The sequence below is a fragment of the Macaca fascicularis genome, chromosome X, assembly GCF_037993035.2.
Source record: "Macaca fascicularis isolate 582-1 chromosome X, T2T-MFA8v1.1".
Classification (NCBI taxonomy): domain Eukaryota; kingdom Metazoa; phylum Chordata; class Mammalia; order Primates; family Cercopithecidae; genus Macaca; species Macaca fascicularis.
Genome location: NC_088395.1, coordinates 18,360,566 through 18,386,252, shown reverse-complemented (window position 1 = coordinate 18,386,252; position 25,687 = coordinate 18,360,566). Strand labels below are relative to the sequence as shown.

Here is a 25,687-nt window from a genome sequence, read left to right as displayed (position 1 = left end):
AAACCTTCGTCTTAACAAATTATATGCAAATGAAGCCAAATACTCAGACTAGGTATGCCATAATAGAAAAATATTTAAACTAATGTTTGTTACAGTTTCAACACTTGCCATCTGAAAGTTACTCTCCTAGTAAAACATGCTTACCACTGAACAACAGCTATGGAAACTTCAAATAACTTCTCTGAATAATTTGTGATTATTATCACAGTAAAATAATTTCCAGTAAGGTTCATTTCACAGCTGTTCAAGGGTAATCAACTATAGCCAGTAATCATAATCTACACTATTATCCTAAGTCCTAGCTCATATCTAAACACCTACCTTATTACCCTTCAAAATCTGGATTCAAATGCATCAAGCAATCTAAGTTAATGGGTCTACATGAAAAAAAAAAAAAACTTCTCTTTGCTCATAAGTACTTGAACATAAATTAAATCTGTCACTGCCCTGCTTTCTTCTTCCCATCCCACCACCTTTTCTCTTTTCCCATTAGGCAGCTTTTCACTTACACAGTCATGCATCACTTAATGACAAGAATACATTCTGAAAAATATGTCATTAGGTGATTTTATCACTGCGCAAACATCATAGAGTATACTTACACAAACCTAGATGGTATAGCTTACTACACATCTAGGCTACATGGTATGGCCTACTGCTCCAAGGCTACAAACCTGTACAGCATGTTACCTTACTGAGTACCATAGTCAATGACAAGTATTTGTGTATCTGAACATGTTTTTTATCTAAACGAAAAATACCATATCTTTAATCTTATGGGACCACCATCGTATACGCTGTCCACTGTTGACCTAAATGTCATTATGAGGTGCATGGCATAGGTCAGTTGAAAAAAAAAAAAAAAAAAAAAAGCACGTGATTGCTAAGAACTAAGGACTACCCAGCCATGATCAAGCTTACCTAAAAGTAGTCTCTTTCTGGCAGCATTCACATATTAATTCCACTTCATTAAACAACATCATCATAACCAGAGTTTTTATTACAGGTTGAGCATCCCTAATTCAAAAATCCAAAATGCTCCAAAATACAAAACTTTGAGTACCGATATGATGCCACAAGTGGAAAATTCCACATATAAGTATTTAAACTTTGTTTTAGGCAAAAATTTAAAATATTGCATAAAACTACCTTCAAGCTATATGTAGTAAGTATATATGAAACATAAATGAATTTCGTGTCTAGCCTTGGGTCCCATCCCCAAGGTATCTCATTATATATATGGAAATATTCCAAAATCTGAAAAAATCCAAAACATTTCTGGTCTCAAGCATTTCAGATAAGGAATGTTCAACCTGTACATGCCCACATGCACAGAGCACTACATTAGCTTCAAAACAGTTAAACATATACAGATATTTCTTTTTAAAAATAATGTACTTGCCTTGTGTCTGCATTTAAGTACAACTCCATAGGCTCCTATAATAAAAAGAAGTAAACAATCAAGGGCATGCATACAAACTACAGGTCTTGAAGAAATCAAAGCTCTGCTATATTGACATTGCTTCTCAGTGTTATAATAATGACCACTAAAGTGACAAGATTCTATAGTGATAATGCAGTAATGAGCCACATACAAATGGAACATACTTTATTATACATTTATTATAAAGAGTATAGACAAGTCATTTCCTCCAACAAGTATTTTTAAATGTTTCTTTTCAAAGAAAATTTCACTGGCAATATGTTTAAATGTAGGCTTATACATTTATGAAGACAAGATTTGGTCTCAAGAACTTGGAGAATAAATGAAAATTAACTCAGAAAATTCTATGGAACTTAAAACTTAAGAGCTAGGCCAGGCACAGTGGCTCACACCTGTAATCCCAGCACTTTGGGAGGCCGAGGCTGGCAGATCACCTGAGTTCAGTTCGGGACCAGCCCGGCCAACATGGTGAAAACCCATCTCTACTAAAAATCCAAAAATTAGCTGGGTATAGTTGCAGGTGCCTATAATCCCAGCTACTCAGGAGGTTGAGGAAGGAGAATTGTTTGAACCCAGGAGGCAGAGGTTGCAGTGAGCCTAGATCGCACCACTGCACTCCAGCCTGGGCGCGAAAACAAACAAACAAAAAAATCCTTAAGCGCTAATGACATCCCAATAGTAAGCTCAAGCACAGAGCCCACCAAATACACTCTCTGTTCTAGAAGACATTAAAATCTTCCTCTAGGATATTGAAATGCCCCTCTTCTTTTTTGTTTTGTTTTGTTTTTAAAGTTTTTTTGTAGAGACATGGTCTCACTATGTTGCCCAGGCTGGTCTCAAACTCCTGGCCTTAAGCGATCCTCCCACCTCAGCATCCCAAAGTGCTGGGATTACAGGCATGCACCACCACATCCAGCTGAATGTCTCTCCTGACTGGCAAGGTAGTCCAGGCCTCAGTATTCCAATTAATAGCTGGTAGGATTTGCTAACTTTTGCCATAAATAAAGACTCAGTTCATGCACAAAGGCCACAAGCACTCCCACCGTCTTTGGTGTATTTCAACAAGTAAACACCTTTGGGGTTACTTATCCTATTATCTAGGCAATAAACTTCTTCCTTAGAAGTAGAACAGAGTTGACAGCGAGGTACCCAGGAAACTGAGGTTAAAATTATATTGTGAAAAATCTAACTAAGAGAATCAAAATGTCATGAATGATAGCTGAGCTTTACAGAAACATCAAGAACATTAACATTAGCAGACTGGCAAGCTTGCATTCATCTATGAGAAGGGGGCTTCAGGGATACAAAATTAGGAAATGTGTCTCCAGCAGAGTCTATGGGACCTGAACAAGTCTCCCTCACTTTGGTAGAGATGGATGAATCCTATTATCAGAGTTAGCATAGAACCAGCCATTATAACCATCTAACTTAACTTCACAATTGCCAGGCAATTGTTCAATTCTCTGTCTATGTCAGTTTTTCTATGGGGTGAAAAATACCCTGTCTAAACTACAAGAATGTAGAGTTTGCTTGACAGGTTTTTTTGTTTGTTTGTGAGTCTCGCTCTCTCACCAGGCTGGAGTGCAGTGGCACAAGCTCACTCACTGCAACCTCTGCCTCCTGGGTTCCAGCAATTCTCCTGCCTCAGCCTCCTGAGTAGCTGGGACTACAGGTGCCCACCACCACAGCCAGCTAATTTTTGTATTTTTAGTAGAGACAGGGTTTCACCATGTTGGCCAGGATGGTCTGGATCTCTTGACCTTGTGATCCACCACCTCAGCCTCCCAAAGTGCTGGGATTATAGGCACGAGCCACCGTGCCTGGCGAAAGATTTTTATGTACTTTATATGTATATCCTAGCCAAAAAAATATGTGAGGTGATTTCCAAAGAAAGAAACATACAGCAATGGTGGTTCTGATTACAACTTAAAGTAACAGATTCTGAGATATATATATCAGATCTATATATATATATCAGTCTGGTAATTTTGAGCCAGTCCCAAAGAAGATGATCACCTATGGCTATACTGAGAAAAACTAGTTATAATCCAGAAAAACTTAGGCCCAGAATCTGGAACATTCTAATCTTGTTACACCCTATATGCTAGCCTTCTCCAGTCAGCAGCTTTATTACATTGGTCTTTAATTCTAATACTTTTGAAAAATCAAATAGGCTATTCCAGAACAGATGGTAGGCAAGACACTGAGAATGAGTTTTTACATAACATCGGTGAAGAAATGGAAGAGGAGTTGACTAGTGAAGGAACAAAGATCTATTTGTTTTGTATGGTTTGAACTTCAGACCTTGAAACAAGCATCCAATGATTAAACTCTTTATTTTAATTGTTTCTATGTATTTGAAAAGGATTTGCCAACTTAAAAACTTAAAAACAGCTTTGCTGTTCACATAGGTAAACTTTTTTACAGTCCTTTAGGAATTCAAAGTTTATTTGAAAATTCTGAAATATGAAATTTTTGTAACATATGCTTTAAAGATACAAATGCTAAGAAACCATAATTACAATCACTTATCCTCTGTTAACGGAATCATTTATCAAAATTTCCAAAGTTATCTTTAAGTCTAGAGCAAAAACTAAGCAAGAAAAATCAGAAGAAACGATTTTTTTTTTAGGAGTCGGTTTATACAAAATGACATCATATTTCATCAAATCAATGGCGTATCATTGGTCATGAGCATTATTTTATGTACTATTAGGAAAGGAAGAGCTGCCAATTAAACTGTGACATCATACTGATTATAAGATCCCCCCTGATTTCAGAGATAAAATTGTGTGCCTCAGAATTTACAAAACATAATCTCTCATTTTCAAAGAAACAGAAGTTATTTGTTTATTTACCAGGTATTAAGTACAATTTCACCAACATGGTGAAACCCAGTCTATAGTGAAAATACAAAACTCAGCTGGGCACAGTGGCTCACGCCTGTAATCTCAGGAGGCTGAGGCAGAAGAATCGCTTGAACCCAGGAGGCAGAGGCTACAGTGAGCCGAGATCGTGCCACTGCACTCCAGCCTGGGTAACAGTTGAGACTCTGTCTCGAATGAATGAACGAATGAATGAAATTTAAGTTATTCAAAATAAGCCTAGCTGATATAAAAATAAAATGTAACCAAGAAAAAAATGCAGACTAAGGAATTCATGATTGCTAAAAAGAATGAAGGCAGTCAAGATTGTTGTAACACTGGGGCTCTTTTTAAAATAAAAGGGAAAAAAAATATTTGATTTATTAAACTTTAAAAGGTTTTAAAATGTTATTAATTTTTTATTGGATAGACCCAAATTGTTTAAGAGTAATTTTATTTTTAATATTTTACTCTTAGACACACGTGAATTGATACAGGTTAAATTAACAGGATCCGATTAGTAACTTTTTGGTGGTAGGAATAACTAACTGTTCATTGCTCAAAACTCAAGGAATGCAAAAATTCCAACTTACCTTCACCTACAACCCCAAGGATCTCAAATTTATTCATCACATTACCAATGTTAGGAATCTTCATGAAGACAAACTCCTCTTTTGATGCAAGCCACAAAACATGGCACCAAAAGAACTCAGAAAGCTGCGCGGTAAGACCAAAAACCTTCTGAAGGAAGAAATTCTCACTGGCTGGTGGGAACTTTCACATACTTGTTGCAATCATGAAGTATTAAACAATTCCCTGAAAAAAACAAACACAATGAAAAGCTGTAAATTTTATATTTGCAGTACTCTAATAACCAATCTTACCTTTTTGTATAGTTATTTTTCAATCCATTTTAATGTTTCATACACTTAAAATGAAGAAGAAACCAACAGTAATAGGAGGGAAGAACCCAAAATGGAACGAATACAAACAAACAAATGAACCTCTCTGTATTTGAAATGAATAATATAACCACACTTTAGGGGACAAGGACAAATGAATTAACCATAGGTAACTTTTGAAAACAGCATTTTCACTATCTACTCTCCTAAAGCTAAAAACAAAAAGAATTACAAACAAATACTATACTCTACTTAGATACCTGCTTTTATACAGTGACATGAAACTTGTTTGTGTGTGTTCTAAGATAGAGCAAATAGGTGAATATACTGACCTTGGTTTCTTAATTCTCATAAAAGGGAGTAACAAATATAAAAAGGGAGAAGGCTTGGAGTTGGTGTTAACAATATAAGCTCAGTTTTTAATATACAGGGGTACAGACAGATATAAAGGTGTTTGTGTAAATGTGCACTCACATACATATATTTCCTAGCTCTGTCTGCTGAGAAGGCCTAGAAGCAATGATACCCCTATAGCTATGAACACAGCTGGGGCTCTAATAAAAGGAACTAGAGTTCCTTGAAGAAAAGGCTGATTCCAAGGGTGGGGTAGGAGAAGTACCATAGGAGCCTAGGGTATATTTTTGTGGTGCCAGAAAGTAAGGAAATGCTCAAAGAATGATAGGGGTACCTCAAAAGGACACAGGAGTCAGACTGATGTGACTCCCACTGGCCTAATCGGGAATATTTGAGCAACAAAGTAAATAAGCACAGTAACAGATTATAACCCATATAAAAGTCCTTACTGACATAAATAAATAAATAAGGGAGAAGAGAAAGCTCTTTTGCGAAGTATAATTCCTTATAATAAATGTAGTGATAAAATTAGAAAATCACCATTTGGCAATCACTCTGGTAATAATTATTTCAAGCAAGTATGATCAATATATGCTAAAACTAGCAGTTGAAAATTTGATGGAAAACAGGATATTATCTAATCTCAAAGTATCTCCCCACAAGATACGTATTAATTACAAGAAGAAAAATAGTAATTTTATACTGAAGAATCCTGCCAGATACCACCTTAATTAAGTGATCAAGTTAACATCATCAATAAGGGGACAAACCAACATTATATGTCCCCTGATAGGATGCATCACATCACCACCTCTGTGGCATTCGTGCCAGAAATGCAAAACGTGAATCTAACCACAAGAAGCAAGAGAGAAGCCCAAACTGAGGGACATTTTACTAAATAACTGGCCTGTATTCTTTTAAAATGTCAAGGTCACAAAAGACAAGAAACAACTGAGTAACAAGAAGCAACTATTCCAGATTAAAGAAGATTAAGAGATATGACAATGAAATACAATGCATGATCCTGGATTACATCCTGAACAAGAAAAAGCTTTTGTTCTTTTTTTGCTATAAAGAACAATTGATACAATTCAAATGTTCACAGATTATAGTACTGTTGTCAGTGGTTTTCTAATTTTCATATTAGTACTTTGGTTACATAAAACAGTGCTCTTGTTTTTAAGAAACAGCACTAAAGTTTTTAAAGGGGCATCATGTTTACAACTTAAACCATTGAGAAAAATTACAAGTGTGTATGGGGAAAGAGAAAAAAAGACAGAAAGAATGATAAAGCAAATATGATAAAATGTTAACACTTGGAAAATCTAGGTCAAGGGTATAGAAAGTAGGAAATTCTTTGCACTATTTTTGCAATTTTTCTCTAAATCTGAAATATTTTCAAAATAAGCTTTGTTTCAAAAAGCTTATCCTATCTCTAAGAAGAATAACAGTGGTACCAAGACAAAATATTGTTTTAAAAGCAAGAAATAAATCTAAACAAGAAGTTCCTTACTGCCTATAAAATCTGAAACTTTTAACAAGAATACCCCACACGATGTGGATAAGCATTGTCAAGAAGTGCCCTTTCATATACTGATGGTAGAAATGTAAATTGGTGCAAGTTTTCTAAAAAGCAATATATACATTATTAGGTGATTTTAAAATGTGCATATCCTGATAAGGGCATCTGACAAAAATCTACAACAAACATCATTCTTAAATGTGAAATAGTAGACACAGTCCCTTTAAAACTTAAGAACATGTGCCAGGCACAGTGGTTCACGCATATAATCCCAGCACTTCAGGAAGCCAAGGCAGAAGGATCGCTTGAGCCCAGCCTGAGCAACACAGGGAGACCCAGCCTCTACAAAAACAAAAAACAAACAAACAAAAACAAAAAAAAACTAGACTGGCGGGCATGGTTGTGGGAGGCTGAGATGGGAGGATCACTTGAGCCCAGGAGGTCGAGGCTGCAGTGAGCCTTGATTGCACCACCAGACACCAGCCTGGGCAACAGTGTGAGACTCTGTCTCTAACAAACAAACAAAAACATGACAGGGAGTTCTACTATTAATACTTATTAACATTAGTATTAAACATCCTAGCCAGGCACAGTGGCTCATGTCCATAATCCCAGCACTTTGGGAGGCTGAGGTGGACGGATCACTCACACTCAGGAATTCAAGACCAGCCTAGAAAATGTGGTGAAACCCTGTCTCTAGAAAAACAACAAAAATTAGCCGGGTGTGGTGGTGCACGCCTGTAGTCCCAGCTACTCTCAGAGGGTGAGGAGGGAGGACTGCTTGAGCCCAGGAGGGCGAAGCTGCGGTGAGCCATGATCACACCACTGCACTCCACCCTGGGTGACACCGCAAGACCCTGTCTCAAAAACAAAAACAAAAACATCCTCACGGGTTATAGCTGGTTTAGTAAAATAAGAAACAATAAATGAATAAAATGTATGATTGAAAAGAGAGAAACGAAAACAGACAGAAAATTCAAAAGAATTCATAAATTATTGGAATTATTAGTGTTTGGCAAAGTAGCTGAACATAAGCTTAATACACAAATATCAGTTGCATTTGTAAAGATCATTTGTAAGAAATAGAAAAAGCAATTTTTAAATATCACATTTATGGGTGGGGCACAGTGGCTCACGCCTGTAATCCCAGCACTTTGGGAGGCCGAGGCAAACAGATTGCTTGAGCTCACGAGTTCGAGACCAGACTGGGCAACATGGCGAAATCCAGCCTCAACAAAATATACAAAAATTAGCTGCGTGTGGCAGAGCATGCCTCTAGTCCCAGCTACTCCAGAGGCTGAGATGGGAGGATGGTTTGAGCTTAGGAAGCGGAGGCTGCAGTGAGCCAAGATTGTGCCATTGCACTCTAGCCTGCACAACAGAGCCAGACCTTGTCTCAAACAAAAACAAAAACAAAAACCACATTTACAATAATTTTAAAAAGCACATAAGATTTAACAAAAGATATTCACAACCACTTTTCAAATATATATGTAACTTTACTCAAAGACATTAAAAAACACCTAAACAAGTTATCCAAATTTTACAGCTAGGAAGATTCAAAACTATAAAGGTATCAATTCTTTCCATATTGATCTATACAGTCAATGCAATTCCAATCACAATCCCAACAAGGTTTTCTAAAGAATTAAGACAAGCTGATTTTAAAATATATATGCAAGGGCAGAGTTCCAAGTAGAAGCAACACCCTCCTACTACAAGTATGAGCAGCAAAGAATAAGAAAAAGAAAAGAGTAAGAAAGATAAGAAAAGTTACAAGAGCACTAGGCTTTGAGGGTAGGATCTGGCAGGATGCCCTACTGAATATGTTGAGGATTATAATAGAGTGAGGGAAATTAAGAAAGGATGGTTCTGGCACAGACTAACTTAGCCAATAGAACAGATGTGAGAGCCCAGAATAGACCATACTTCAGTATCCCTACAGATTCCTACAGACCTTAAAGAAGTCAGAGTAACTCTTGAAGAAGATAAGTCAGACCATGTCACTTCTCATTCAAAACCCTCTAATGGCCTCCCATATCATTAAGAGTGAAAACCAAAATCCACATGAGCCACAGGCCTTGACATCCCCTCCTCTGATATCATCTCCTACTAGTCTCTCCCTTGACTAGCTTCACTCCAGCTACACTGACCTCCTTTTGCTATACTTATTTTAGAAAACTTGAGTTCAGTGGAATCAAAAATTTTTTAAGGATTACTCTGACATTTAGAAAAAAAGATGTCACAATTTGAGAAGAAATAAACATTTATTCATTCATTAAGCAAATAATTACTGACTGCCTCCCATGTTTTCAGGATAAGACACACAGCACAGTGGTAAACAAGACAGGCAAGGTCCTTACCCTCGTGGAACTTTACATTTTGCTGGTGGAAAAAAAATACAAGACTATTATCTTGAATTTTGTTATGAAAGAGGGGAAAAGAATGATTACTCAGACAGAGAGGGCTTCTCTAAAAAGGTAACATTTGAGCTGAGATGGCAATGGCAAGGAGCCAGCTATATGAGGATCTACATCAGTCACATTCCTGGTAAAAGATGCTCAGAGCATTTCTGAAAACGAACCATTCTTTCATTTTCTATGGCTGGTTTGAAAGAACACCCAGGAAATATTTACATATTCTACTCTCTGCCAATAATGGTATGGTTCATTTCAAAGGAAACTTGAGATAAAAATTAATCATTCTCACTGAGAAGACCCAAAAAGTTCTGTATGTAAGTATTGTAAAGAACATTTGTGGCTGGGCGTGGTGGTTCATGCCTGTAATCCCAGCACTTTGGGAGGCCAAGGCGGGTAGACGACCTGAGGTCAGGAGTTTGAGACCAGCCTGACCAATATGGTGAAACCCGATCTCTACTAAAAATACAAAAATTAGCCGGGTATGGTGGTGTGCGCCTATAGTGCCAGCTACTTGGGAGGCTGAGACAAGAGAACTGCTTGAACCCGGGAGGTGGAGGTTGCAGTAAGCCGAGATCTTACCACTGCACCCCAGCCTGAGCGACACAGCAAGACTCTGTCTCAAAAAAAATAAAAATTTAAAATTTAAAAAAAAAAAAAAAAAAAAGAACATTTGGTCTCACTATTCTTTGTGGCAGTCAAAACTGAGTAATAAAAACTGGGAATCAGGCCAGGCGCAGTGGCTCACGCCTGTAATCCCAGCACTTTGGGAGGCTGAGGCGGGTGAATAACCCGAGGTCAGGAGTTCGAGACCAGCCTGGCCAACATGGTGAAACCCCGTCTCTACTAAAAACACAAAACTTAGCCAGGTGCGGTGGCAGGTGCCTGTAATGTCAGCTACTTGGGAGACTGAGACAGGAAAATCACTTGAACCCGGGAGGTGGAAGTTGCAGTGAGCTGAGATCTTGCCATTGTACTCCAGCCTGGGTGACAAGAGTGAAAACTCCACCTCAAAAAACAAAAAAAACTGGGAATCAGAATGTGAGTAGGGCTGGGCACAGTGGCTCACGCCTGTAATCCTAGCACTTTGGGAGGCTGAGGCAGGCAGACTGCTTGAGTTCAGGAGTTGGAGACCAACCTGGCCAACATGGTGAAACCCTATCTCTAGAAAAAACACCAAAAAAGTAGCCGGGTGTGGTGGTGGGTGCCTGTAGTCTCAGCTCCACAGGAGGCTAAGGCACGAGAATTGCTTGAGCTTGGGAGGTGATGGTTGCAGTGAGCCAAGATCACGTCACTGCACTCTAGCCTGGGCGACAGAACAAGACTCGATCTCAAAAAAAAAAAAAAAAAAAAAAAAAAAATTATGTGAGTAGATACATATCTTGGATGTCAAGAATGGTCTTTTAAATACCAGTATTCATACTGAGGAAAAAAATTATGCCATATTGGATTTAGCTGCAATTTTATATATTTTATATGAATATAGCTGATTTTTTTTTTTTTTTTTTTTTTTTTTTAAGGCATAAAAACTAAAACACTTTAGCTCTGGTGATGGCAAAATACGTATCTCGGATGAAATGTCCCTTTACAGACAAATACAAATGCTAGAGGGAATACTTTTTAGAAACATCTTAAAAGCTCCAAACACTTTTGTGAAGAATTACCTGGCTAAAATTAAAGCAAAAGAATAGAATCCAGAGATAGAATCCAAACCACCCAAAACTATTTTAGCTTTTCTGGTATTTGAAGAACCAGAAAGTGAGAGAAAAACAGGCTTGCTCTTGAAATCGTTACAGATTAGGAACACAAAGTCAAGGGTGTCTCAAAATGAGAAAGTTTGTTAGCAATAACTTATTGTATATTTCAAAATATTTAAACTAAAAGAGTGGAATTGGGAGGTTCCTAACACAAAGAAATGATAAATGCTTGAAATGATGGATACCCCAATTACCTTGATCATTACACGTTGTATGCTTGTATCAAAATATAACATGTGTCCCATAAATATATACAACTATTATGTATCCATAATCATTTAAAATAAAATTTTTATAAATAAGGAGAAAGTTTGATAAATCACCACTCGAAGCCAAAACCCCAGGATATACTCCCAGGATAAGAAAAAACAGAAATAAATCAGCCCTTGGACAAACTTGAACTGTAGGTTGATGTCATCTGGGTGATCTAAGCAACGCTCTGAGGGAAGATGGCATCAATCAGGCCTCACAATACTGCTACAGATAATTTCTCATTTACAAAGTGCAGTACATAATCAAAGATGGCCAAATACACAAGGTAAGATACCACGAACAAGAACCAATAGAAACAACTGAAAAAGAAAGTGACCCCCAAAGGACTTTGGGTCAGGGATAGCCTATAAATGATCAGCAATAGCCTACAAAACAACGGTAGGGTTGATGCAATAAAAACCAAAGATTGAACATTGTGACAGAACTGAAAGGTCCAAAAGGTGAAAGATCAAACTATAAAAATAAATTGGAATGCTAGATAGAGAGCATAACAGAGAACTAAATGAAAGAGAAAAATATTAGGATATAGAAGACACTGAACATGGTTTTAAAACTTGACCAAACGAACATATAAACTATAGCAAAGAACTGCAAAATATCTTTTTTTCCTCTCCAAGCACACATACAACATTCACAAAAACTGATCATATGCTAGGCCATAAAGCAATTCAAAATAAATTACGAGGGCCAGGCATGGTGGCTCACGCCCGTAATCCCAGTATTTTGGGAGGCTGAGGCAGGCAGATTACTTTAGGCCAGGAGTTCGAGACAAGCCTGGTTAACATAGTGAAACCCTGTTTCTACTAAAAATACAACACTTAGACGGGTGTGATGACCACGTGCCTGTAGTCCCAGCTACTCGGGAGGGTGAGGCACAAGAATCACTTGATCCCGGTAGGGAGAGGTTGCAGTGAGCCACATGTCACCACTGCACTCCAGCCTGAGCAACAGAGCAAAACTCCATCTCAAAAATAAATAAATAAATAAAATAAATTACAAGGATTGAAGTAAAAGGATGGTATCTTTCCACAACTAAAGTTGATCAATCACAAAAGAAATAGTTAGAAAATAATTCTTATGTTTGGAAATAAATACATTCCCAAAATAATCCGTAAATCAATCAAAGAAGAAACCATAATACACTTAACAAAAATACAAATCCATGGAAAGAAAACAATGCTTAAGCAGGAAATTGAGAATCTTATATGCATACATCAGAAAATACTAAAAACTGGAAATGTATGAACTAAGCATAAAACTCAAGAGGCTAAACAAAAGAACCACAAAATGAGCCCAATGAAAATGTAAAGAAAGAAATGAGTAAGAGAAAAATTCATGAAACAGAAAACACAAGTAATAAAAAGATCGGGCCGGGAACTTACAGAACTGTGAGCTAATATATGGTGTCTTAACGTGGCTAAGCATGTGTAAGTTGTTATGCAACAGAAAACTGATACAACAGCATTGTTCCTTTTATATACAGTTTAAAAACAGACTAAGCTGAACTATAAAGTATATTAAGTATATATATGTAAGTGGTAACTGTGTAAAAAAGTGATCAAGTAAGTGTTTATTGTAAAAAATCAGGATATTAATTACCTGTAAGGAGGGACTGAGATTGAGAAAAGACATGTAGCAGCCCGGCACTTTGGAAAGCTGAGGCAGAAGGATCACTTGAGCCCAGAAGTTTGAGACCAGCCTGGGCAACATAATGAGACCCTGTCTCTACAAAAACTTCTTTTTGTTTGTTTAATTAGCTGGGCGTGGTGGCGACCGCCTCTAGTCCCAGCTACTTGGGAGGCTGAGGTGGGAGGATTCCCTGAGCCTAGGTGATCACAGCTGCGGTGAGCCGTGATTGTGCACTGTGCACTGTGCACAGACTGGGTGACAGAGAAAGAAAGGAAAGGAAGGAAAGAAAGGAAAGAAGGAAGGAAGGGAAAGGGAAAGAGAAAGGGAAAGACAAGACAAGACGACAAGACACAATACAACACAACACAGGAGGGCTTCCTGGGGCACTATTTCTATGTCTTGAGTGATGGTTAAATAGACATTCACTTATAATTGTTCATTAGAGTATATACTTTTTGTTTACTGTATTTCTATGTTGTTATATTCCATTATAAAACAAACTTTTAAGAGAATATTTCTGATAATGATTTCATATATAAATACTTCCTTCGTCATTTATATGGTATTAAAAAATAATTTTTATCAAAGACAAAGCATTGCAATATCACATTAAACAAGAAAGTTTAACTGTCCTCTCTCTCGGAAGTTCAAGACACAACATAACGCATTATGTTTAGTGCTGCGTATCACAACAAAACCAAAAATTCCCAATAACTGATAACCTGGATAGTGACCACTCACCTAAAACCATGCCAGATGAGGAACTGGTAAGGAAACCAGGTGAGTTTGGCCTCAGTGAGAGATGACTGACATCCAAATGTCTGAAGACTTTGGAAAAAATGGAAAAAGAGCCAGTGATTTATTCCAGGGGACAGAACAAGTGATAGAAGCAAAAAGGAGACAAATTTCAGCTCAGTAGTGATTGGACACATGTAAACCAAAAATAAAATCCTAAATTAGCCAGGGATGGTGGCGTGTATCTGCAATCCCAGCTACTCTAGAGGCTGAGGCAGGAAAATTGCTTGAACCCAGGAGACAGAGCTTACAGTAAGCCAAGATCGCGCCACTGCACTCCAGCCTGGGAAACAGAGCAAGACTTCATCTCAAAAAAAAAAAAAAAAAAAATTCCTAATCCCCCCCAACTGACTGAACAAACTCTTTCTTGGCCAAGAGCACCCCAGAGAAACCTGAAAAGCTGAATTCCCAGCCAGGGAGAGAGGTCAGACATACCTCGTTATACTCCCTCTTTCTGGATGGCGATCATAAGACTGGCAAACCAGACTCTGGCAATAAGATACCAAATTATAAACAACACCTAAAGTCAGGCAAAGCAGGGGTTAATTCATGCCCTACAAACCATAAAGCCTCATCAGAGATGATTAACCTAGTATAAAGTATAATGTGGCTTACTTTTCAATCTGGCTGTGGTATAGCATCACACAACAAATAGCAGACCCTGAAGGCAATCAAAATATTTTACCCCAAAATGTATTTATTTGACATATTTTAAAATAACTGTCACAGGGCCAACAAATCTCCATTAATGCAGCCAGGCCTTTCCTTTCTGGGCCTTACCCCCAACCGAGGAGAGATTAACTGAGAGCCTGACACCTTTAAGGTCTGAAAAGAGACATTTACCATCTATTCTCCCTGAAGGCTGCTACCTATGAGGCTTTATCTACATAACAAGAACCTTGGTCTCCACAACACCCTTATCTTAACTCTAGCATTTCTTTCTTCTGACTTCAAGTCTTTAGAAAAAGCTTAACTCTTTCAACCAACTGCCAATCAGAAAATCCTTTAAACCACCTATGATCCCCCACTACCTTGGCTGAACCAATGCATATCATCCTCCAAGTACTGACTGATGATTTTACCTACAATTCTTCTCTCCCTAAAACATATAAAAGCAGACTGCAATCTGATTGCCTAGGGCATACTTTGTCAGGGCTCTTGAGACCGTTCCCCAGACCATGGTCACTCATACTAGCTCAGAATAAACCCTCTTTAAAATATTTTATAGAGTTTGGTTTTAACATTAACAAAATGATCAATCATCAATGGTTATTCAATCATTCTCATTTTTGTCATACTTGTCAGATGCCTACAATGGGACAGCCACTATTGTAGATACTTCAGGATATAGTAGTGAACACACGGACCATGCTCCTGCTCTCATGGAGCTAGAGGAGATAGATAATAAATAGGATAATTTCAGACACTGACAAGTATTATAAGGAAATAAAACAGGGTCTTATGATAGAGTTATGGCAGTTGGGAAGGGGAGAGGTCCTTTAGGTAGGAGATCTGGGGAAGGCTTGTCTGAGAAGGCAGTATTTCATAGAAATCTGTCCTACGTAAGAAATCAAGCCACCAGGACTATGAGAAGAGTGTTCAAGGTAGTACAAAGAGTCTTAGAGAGTTTGATAAGTTCAAGGAACAGAGAAGGCCTGCAGGAGGAACCTCGCAAGTGGCAGGAAAGGGCCTCTGTAAACAGTTTGTCCCTGGTAGAAAGGAATCCTGTACGAAACTAGATGCCCTCTAAGGTACCTACCAACATGAAGATTCTAACTCTCTCAGAAATTGTTTGAGTTTTTTATTACCAGCCACTAACTGTGTAAACAAATAACCAAATGCATTTTAGGGTGGATTTGACTCACACTAAGAAATACATGTAAAATTAAGCAATGTTTCTGTATTAGCAAACAAGCAGGTACCTAAAGAACTGACAGAAACATAGGCTTATAATTTATTTCATAGATTATTAGTATTGAATTTAAGAGTTGCCTGGGCCTTGAATGTTTTCTTTGTTACTGAAATTATAATCTTCATCTCAACGGGTCTTTTCTTCTTCCCAAAGAGAGTACAAAATCAGTTGAATCATGAGTTTTGTTTTTGTTCCTGGCATTGTTTTTACACATCCAAATGAGAGAACCATTTTGTCACTGAAAATTGCATAGGAATACATTTGGTGCATGACTAAACTTCTGTTATAATAAGAGAGTTCAAATGGTTTGAAAGCATCTTAAAACTCAAGATCCACATATAGAAGAAAACCATTTCTATGGAAGGCACAGCCTTGTGAAAAACACCCTAATTAATTACCCTCTTGTAAAGACTTCTCCATGCTGAATACAAGCAAGGAGATAAAGCACTCCTACTTAGTTTTATTTCTAAATGGGACCATCTGACCCATAATTAATAGGATCTTCATTTTGCTTTATTCTCCCAATAGTGGAGAGTAATTTGATTTATCAATCCATCCTTTATAATTCAGTTTCCCTTATTAAATAAAATAGATACTTGATTATCATGAGTTATACACAATTTACTAGGATAAAAATTTCAAACTACAAAATATGTTATGTGCCTTCCTACCCTTGATCTTCGGAATCCTTCCACAAGGTAGGAAATCCAGTACCAACCCAATGTATCTTCTCCCAGCACTGCCAATCCTATTAAACTCCCAGCCCTTCCTAATATGAGGGTCTATGGATTCAGATTGAAAAACAGAGCTAAGGCTGGGCTCGGGGGCTAACGCCTGTAATCCCAGCACTGTGGGAGGCCGAGACAGGTGGATCACCTGAGGTCAGGCATGAGAGACCAGCCTGGCCAAAATGGCAAAAACCCCGTCTTTACTTAAAAAAAAAAAAAAAGAAATACAAAAAATTAGCGGGGCATGGTGGCACATGCCTGTAATCCCAGCTACTTGGAAGGCTGGGGCAGGAGAATCACCTGAATCCAGGAGGCGGAGGTTGCAGTGAGCCGAGGTTGTGCCATTGCACTCCAGCCTGGGCGACAGAGCAAGACTTAGTCTCAAAAAAAAAGAAAAAGAAAAACAGAGCTACAATGGGATCAGAGCCAGGGGCACTGGCTCACGCCTGTAATCCTACCACTTTGGGGTGCTGAGGCAGGCCGATCGCTTGACTCCAGGAGTTCCAGACCAGCCTGGGCAACGTGGCAAAACCCTGTGTCTACAAAAAATTAACAAAGCATGGTGGTGCATGCCTGAGTCCCAGCTACTCTCAGCTACTCAGGAGGCTGAGGTGGGAGAATCATTTGAACACAGGAAGTCAAAGCTGCAGAGAGCCATGATCACGCCACTGCACTCTAGCCTGGGCGATGAGCAAGACCCTGCCTCAATAAAATAGGATCAGAGAAACTCAGAGTTCATACTAAAACTGTACTATTTCAGATACCCTATTGGTTAAAAGGGTTTTGAAGACATCTTCATGAAAATATAAAGATCAATTTTAACATGGTTTCTCTGGGGTAATATTTTCTGAACTACAAATTCTAAGTAACCGAATTTAAAATAAACTTACAGAAGTTGGGGACCACCTAGATTTTGCTGGATTGATGTGGGTCAGAAAATGTGGTCTGAGTTATTGTCCTCAACTCCAAGAAAAATAACCTTCACATAAAAAAGGAATGGAAGGAACTGAAGTCCAAGACTTGAAGAACATCTACAGGATTTAAATGAATTCAAGACCATTGACCTGGATAAATTTCATGTTTGAAATGCTTTAAGACTTCCAAAATGAAATTGCTGAAATTTAGTAGTCTTGGGAAAGTCACAGGGAAAAGAAGAGGAGAACAAAGACTGGCCAAGAGCAAATGTCCCATTTTCCAGAAAGGGCAAAACAGTACATTCCGTAAACTCTACACCGAAGGATTTATAATTAAGCAATTATTCAATGTTTTGAGAGCTAACCATGTACCAGGTACTATGATAGATTCCGGGACATAACAGTAAAGAAAACAGACAAGATCCCTATTTCATAGAGTTTAATCAAAGACTCACACAGTAAGTATAAAACAGTAAATATTAGTGCTATGAAAGAGATACAAGGTGTTGGAAGGGCTTATGACAGGGGTTTCCTACCTATTAGGAAGAGTTGTTGGCTCTCTTAGAGAAAGCAAGTAGTGAGCTGAGGCCTGTAGAATAACTCAACATAAACTGATGGAAGAAGGGGGATGCTCCAGGAGAAAATAATTTATGCAAAATCCCCAAGTCAGGAGGGAACAGGGTGACACAAAAGACCCAAAGGTGAGGTGGGGAGGGGTGGGGGTCAATAACATAGTACAAGGTGAGGCTGGAGAAACAGCAGGTTGGGCTATTTCAAGAAGCATAATCTTTACCATGGGACATAAGGACTTACAGGAGGGTTTTGAACAAGAATAGGAGGGGTGGGTTCAGGGAGTGGTATGACAATCTGATTATTTGCGGTTTGAAAAGATCACATATGCTACAGAGTAGAGAATGGCTCAGTACCTGTAAGGGGAGATGTCAGTTTGAGGGTAGAACAGCTAGGAAGCCATGGCAGCCACCCAGGTGAAAGATAAAGGAAGGATGGACTAAATCGGTGGATATTAAGAGAAATGAATAGATTTGGGACATGTTGGAGAGGAAGTCAATACCATTGAGGATGGATTAGAGACAGGGAGGGAGGGAAAGAGGAGGCAAGGATAACTTCTTGGTTTGGGGCTTGGGCTATGTATGAGTAGAGAGACATGAGAGGTGCTGTTTCTTCACTGAGGAAGACTAGAAGAGAAGGAGGTTAAGGGAAGGATAGAAATCCAAGGTTCCATTTTGGTCATGTTAAGGTTGAGTTTAGATATCCATAAAAATGGAAAAGGTACAAACCACAGGAAAAATAGAAATGAAAACCTGAGGAAAATAATCTGCAACTTATATCACAAAGTTAATCTCAATACACAGAAGGCTCCTCCTGCTCATTAAGAGAGGAGGAAACCCAATTTTTAAAATGGGCAATGTGATATGAACAAATAGTTCAGAGAAAAAGAAACACAAATGGCTCTTAAACATAAAAAAGTTACTCAAATTTATATATAATACAAATTGAAGATTGAAACCACACTAAGATACAAGTTTTTACAATAGCAAAAACCAAAAATAACATACCATGTCAATGAGAGCATGAGAGAATTAAGCTTGCTCATACACTGCTGGTGGGAATATATATCAAATTGGAAACCAATTTGATAAAATCCTTCAAAACTAAAAACATATTCTAATGACACAGCAATTACATTTCCAGAATTTATCCCCAGAAACACAAATACACACACCACATAGTGTATACATACATTATTCACTGCAACATTGTTTGCAAAAACAAGAATGGAAACAGTCTAAATACACGTCAACAAGGGCCTAGTTAAATGAATTACAGTATACCCATTGAAATATTTTAAGCTAGAGACAGAAGTGAGATATGTATGTACTCTAATCAGCATTTCATAAATTTTAGTTATGTCATCATTAATTTATCATCCAACAAATTAAAATTATGCTTAAAACTATTTTAATTAAATATCACATCTTTTTTGTATACTGTGGTTCAATATAAGATTATATTGAAAAAAAGGAGTTATTGTTTTTAAAAGTTTGAAAATCCACTAATTAAAAAGTATAAAAGTACATGGTAGAGGTTATTGATCCTGAAGATATCACGAGATTTCAAACACTGTCAATGACATGGAAGATTCACAAAGGCAGCTTCCAGGCTAAACTTTGTTAATATTTTGAAAAACAGACCCTCTTATCAAGTCTCCAGACTCCTGGTCCTTGTGGCTGTAAACTGCAAACTACATGAGAGATTTTCTGAAACCTAGGTTTCTTTCACCAAGCCAAACTATCAGATTTATGGTTGATCTTGACAACTTTTGTTTCCTCAGTTAAAAAATAAGGCTCCTCAGTTGGACGATCTCCAAGTTCCTTTTTAGCTTTCAAGTCCCACAATTTAATTCTAAACACTAGGACCCTTTCAAATTGAAAATGAGCACAAAAATCCTCAATAAATAAATGTCAATTCCTAAGGCACCAATATAAAGTATATAAAGCCTACCCTCTTTTTTCATTATGGTTCCAAACCATTTACAAGGTAAGTTTCCAGAGCGATTGAGTAAATTCATTCTAAACAAGGGAAGGCACGGAGTGATTATTTTTCAGTATATTTCAGAGAAACAGGAAAAACAAAGTAAGTGGAATACCACTGGCCAAACAGCTGGTGATGAAGCTATTCCTGTGAGGGTCACTTATGTCAAAGGGAAAAAACAAACAGTAATAATGACTAGACAGCAGCAACTTTGCGAGGCATGGACAGGAAGTCTGGGATGTTTTCCAAATATACTGGGAGGAAGTTATTTTTATTTAGAGATATTTGTGTCCTATTTAAAATATAGAAGAAACTGAAGAAAAATCAAGCAAAAATCTTGCACTTCCTCAGTTGTTTGTGCTGCTAACTTCAGAAGGGTAAGTAAAATTACTCTGGCCATGCAAATAATAGTCAAAAATACAAGCAATTTCATCAAGACATTAATTGATAAAAGCATTCAATTAAATTCCAAAGAGATTTGAGAAGCTAATAAATAATAACGATTTAAAAAAGAAAAGATAGATTATTTCCCTCAAAGAGGATACAATTTTTCAAAAAAAGATATGGTTAAGAGCACTTTTGAGTTATAGCTCTCCTGCACACTGCTTTAATGATGAGCTGAGCCGTCTCTTGATGCTTTGGTATGTTTCCATTTGTAAGTTGGAGATTCATGCGCCTACCTGAGGGCCTTTTTCCCCCCGGACAGCAAATGTGTGGTATCTTTTCCAACACCAATTCTGATTCTCTGACACCAACTGAGTATCCTTCAATTCAATCCACAGGTTTAAGGACTCAGTCTCACAAAACTGCCCTCACTTCAGATTCCTGTCACAAGTCCCAGGTTCCCAGACTATCCACACTTCTGTCCAACTTGGCTACAAATTTGGGGGGTCCCACAACTCACTCTCCCCAAGTTTGATAATTTGCTAGCATGACTCACAGAACTCAAGGAAATGCATTACTTATGGTTACTACCAGTTTCTTATAAAGGATACAACTCAGGCACAGCCAAATGGAAGAGATGCACAGGGCAATGTATGAGGGGTTGGGGAGCCAGCATAGGCCTTCCATGCCTTCTCAGAGCGCACCACCCTCCCAGCACCCCAATGATTTTGACAAAGAGTCAAACTCTAAAATATTTTAAGAGATTTATTCTGAGCCAAATATGAAGACCATGACCTGTGATACAGCCCCAGGAGATGCTGAGAATATGTATGTGCCCAAGGTGGTCAGGCTACAGCTTGGTTTTTGAGGGAGTGTGGGGCGTAGAGAAGAGGTCTCACCATGTTGCCCAGCTGGTCTCCAATTCCTGGACTCCAGTAATCCTCCCACCTCAGCCTCCCAAAGTGCTGGGATTGCAGGTATAAGGCCACCACGCCCGGCCCCCTACAGCTTGGTTTTATACATTTCAAGGAGACATAAGACAGCAACCAATACATGAAAGATGTACATTGGTTTGGTCCAGAAAGGTAGAATAACTCAAAGGTGGGGAGGGAGGTGCTTCCAGGCCATAAATGGATTCAAAGATTTCCTGATTGGCAATTGATTGAAAGAGTTTATCTTAAAGACCTGGAATCAATAGAATCTCCCTTCTATGATTTGGGTTAAGATAAGGGGTTGGGGAGACCAAGGTTCTTATTATGCAGAGGCTTCCTATGGAATAGATTGCAAATGTTTCTTATCACACTTAAGAAGGCAGTCTGTGCAGTGGCTCCTGCCTATAATCCCAGCACTCTGGGAGGCTGAGGCTGGCGGATCACTTGAGGTCAGGAGTTCAAGACCAATGTGGCCAACATGGAGAAACCCCGTCTCTACTAAAAATACAAAAACTTGCCGGGCGTGGTTGCGCATGCCTGTAATCCCAGTTACTCGGGAGGCTGAGGCAGGAGAATCCCCTATCCCCACCCCAGGTCTTTTAAAAATACCACGAGAATTGCTTGAACCTGGGAGGCGGAGGTTGGTGTGAGCCAAGATCATGCCACTGCATTCCAACCTGGGTGACAGAGCAGAGACTTTGTTCCCAAAAAAAAAAAAAAAAAAAAAGACTTAAAAAGATGCCAGACACTATTAATTCTTTCCTAGACCAGGAAAAACACCTGGAAAGGGAAGGGGATTATCTATAGAACATAGATTGTTTCCCCCACAAGAGTCAGTTTTGCCAAGGCCATTTCAAAATAGAGAAATATATTTCAGGGTAAAATACTGCTATTTCTTTCAGGGCCTGCTATCATGTTGGTATCTTACTGCTACAAAGTGTGATACACTTTATGTATCACGTTGGTATCTTACTGCTACAAAGAGTCTGCTTTAACGTTAATGCTGGTCAGCCACGCCTGAATTCCAAAGGGACAAAGGTATAATGAGGCATGTCTTTCCTATCATGTCCTGAACTAGGGTTCAGGTTAGAGCACCCTTGGCTGAGAGGAGGGTTTCATTCAGTTGGCTGGGGGGCTTAGAATTTTGTTTTGCTTTACAGTGTATTCACCAACCTACAAGGCTCCAGGGCACCATCATTTAAGAAGGTTTCATTACATAGGCATGGCTGATTAAAGCACTAGCCATTGGTGATTGAGCTCATTCTCCTTCCCTTTTCCTCTCCCAGAAAGTCTGGGGTGAAGCTGAAAGTCGTAAACCTCTAATAGTGCCTTCTTCTTTTGGTTGACCAGCCCCCATCAGAAGCTATCTAGGAGGTTCCGCCAGGAGTCATCCAATTAGCATACAGAAGACACTCTTATCATAGTCATCTTCATAGTACTAAGATAATACAACAATTGTAACATTTATTTTGAACTACATAAAATCCCTTTAATTAAGACACCCCCAATAGATGGCAAAATGACAAAAATTTTGAATCTCGATTTAATAAAATCAGTTGAAAATCCTGAACTCTTTGCTTGCCATTATGAGTTGGCAACGTCTACATTGTTCTTGATGGTCTGTCTAATCATCAGAACAGGGCCTCTCCTCAAATGCATTATTAAATATCAAAGTTTTGTTGCAATTCATCTCTACATTTTAGTTTTCATCATTTCACTGTCGAGTACCTTCAAGAGGTACTTTTTCTTTGTTTTCTCTGGCCAGAATCCCCATTTCCTCTACTGTTCCATAATAGAATTAAGTAGTATTTGAATTTCAAAAGGTCAATTAGCAGAAAAATACCACTTAGCTATATCATGTTAGTATCAAAACAAGAGCTCGAACAAATAATTTTTTCACACTAGTCTAGCTAGTTTCTTTTTTTCTTCCACCTGAGACAGAGGGGGAACTCTGTCGCCTAGGCTGGAGTGCAGTAGCGGGATCTAGGCTCACTGCAACCTCTACCTCCCGGGTTCAAGCAATTCTCCTGCCTCAGTCTCCCAAGTAGCTGGGATTACAGGCACACCACGCCCAGCTAATTTTTGTATTTTTAGTAGAGACAGGGTTTCACCATGTTGGCCAGGCTGGTCTTGAACTCCTGACCTCAAGTGATCCTCCTGCCTCAGCCTCCCAAAGTGCTGGGATTACAGGCATGAGCCACCATGCCAGGTGTGATGTGAAACTTAGTACCTACAAAAACAGCTCACAGCCAGGCACAGTGGCTCATGCCTCTAAATCCAGCACTTTGGGAGGCCAAGGCAGGACTGTTTAAGGCCTGGAGTTCAAGACAAGCCTGGGCAACATAGCAAGGCTTTGTCTCTACAAAAAATTTCAAAAATTAGCCGTGTGTGCTGGTCCATACCTGTAGTCCCAGCTACTTGGGAGGCTGAGGCAGAAGGATAGCTTGAGCTGAGGAGTTCAAGCCTGCAGTAAGCTATGATTGCTACTGCACTCTGGTGACAGAGGAAAATCCTGTCTAAACAAAACAAAACAGCTCACTCAAATTTCAGATCGTTTTAATTATTGAAAAATTCCTACTCACCAGAAATCTGCAAAGCCACTTCTACCTCTCTAAGCCTTAAGTTTATTCAATGGCAAAGTGAAGAAATCCTCAAATCTCAGGAATCATTTAAAGCACTGAGAGCCTAAGATCTACCCTATTCAAGTTTAACAAACATTTATTAAGCATCTATTATGGCATGCTTGCTGTTCATATATGCAATATTTAGCCTAACCACAATTCTTACCTACAGTCAATTCCACCTCTTAAAGCAAGGAAGAAACAAGAAAATCCACTGGTCTTTCTTCTTTTCTTATGCACTAAGATATTCAGAGATTTTTTTTTTTTTTTAGGAATGAGGAGGAAGATGTAGCTAAGTGGAATATGGAGAAGGAGAAGGAGAGAATAAAGTAGTGAATAAGGAGACAATATCTTTCACCACAAGGTAATTCACGATTTACTCATTAAATAAAATACTTATCAATCACTTATTTGGAAGCTGCGTTAAAGATAAATCTGAATGAAAAATTCCCTCAAAAGAGTTTCGACAAGGTGCCCTGACTGAAGGGAACCAATCATGTCATAAATTTGCTACATTTTATGTGAGTCACAATACATGATAATCATAGCACATATTCAATCCTTTAAAATAGATAACAAAAGGAAACTTCAGTACTCTAATAATGCCATCTACAATACCAGAGAATATAAAGGACTTTACCTAAAATGAAAAGATTTAATTGCCCAATTTCATAACCAAGTTAAGGCTATATGCCATTGTGTTTGACCGCTTTTTAGGCAAAAAATCTGAGATTTTCTTTCATGAGAAAGCAAAAAATAGACAATTAAAAGAAATGTTGGTAAAAGTTTGGTTCAGGCATTTTAAATGCAAATATTATAAGTCATATAACAGGTTGTAAGTTCAAGCTACTAGTGCAGAATCACACATAACAAAGTCTTCCCTGCTTTCCAATGTGAAGAGATACTAGAAAAGCAGAAAAAAAAGATTAACTTTGACTTGGAAAATCAGAGAAACCTTCATTGAAGAGGTAATACCTGAATTAATACTTGAGACAAGAACAGAAGTTTAGCTGATAAGACAAAATGGGTAAAGGCATTCTATGAAAAGTTTGTGCAAAAATGTAGGCAAAAAAAATGAGTGTTTGGAGAATGCAAGTAATGCAGCGTATCTGAAATCCAGGCAAAAAGTCCAGGAATAACATGAAAAAAGGCATGGGCAGAATCATAAAAGGGCTTCTATACCGTGCTAAGAAGTCTAGGTTTCTACTTTAGGCTGGGGGTTTTCAAACTTTGCCCTATATGGCTCAAGGGGCTTTTTGAGAAAGGCAGAAGCAAAAGCAGAGTTCCTACATTCCTATCCTGCTTCAATCAGACAGTGTTGCTCTCTCTTTTTGAAAAAATCTATTTTAAACATTATATTTGCCTTAGTTAAAGAAAGAACAGCAGGCCCAAATGGAGCCACTCAGGCTAAGGTTCCAAATTAGCAAACCAAAACCTAACTCGTTTACTTGTAAAATCTGACCACCTAAGAAATCAGGAGAAAGACAATAGCTAAATTCCCTTAAGCCAAGATTCCCCATAAGGAAAATAACCTAGAAATGACCAATTCACTATTTGATCCTTGGTCCTGCTTTCCTCCACTTTTCTGTGCATACAAAATGAACCCACTCAGTCTAGGTCATTAGAACTTTCTGTTTTGTAGACTGGATGCTACCTGGTCCATGAATCATTAATAAAAGCCAATCA

General features: G+C 38.4%; 1 protein-coding gene across 5 annotated transcripts in view; it reads right to left on the bottom strand.

Moving 5' to 3' along the window:
- Window positions 1-25,687, bottom strand: part of CDKL5 (cyclin dependent kinase like 5) — a 202,763-nt gene that overhangs the window by 115,688 nt on the left and 61,388 nt on the right. For 4 of the 5 annotated variants that reach the window (XM_045383851.3, XM_045383849.3, XM_045383853.3 and 1 more), the window contains 2 exons: window positions 4,902-5,124; window positions 1,403-1,437 (listed from right to left, as the gene is read on the bottom strand). In XM_045383851.3, coding sequence (XP_045239786.1) covers window positions 1,403-1,437; window positions 4,902-4,965 — 99 coding nt within the window. In that variant the 5' untranslated portion in view covers window positions 4,966-5,124. Of the gene's footprint in view, window positions 1-1,402; window positions 1,438-4,901; window positions 5,125-13,903; window positions 13,991-25,687 lie in introns of all 5 variants that reach the window. The other variant, XM_045383850.3, reaches the window with a different exon arrangement.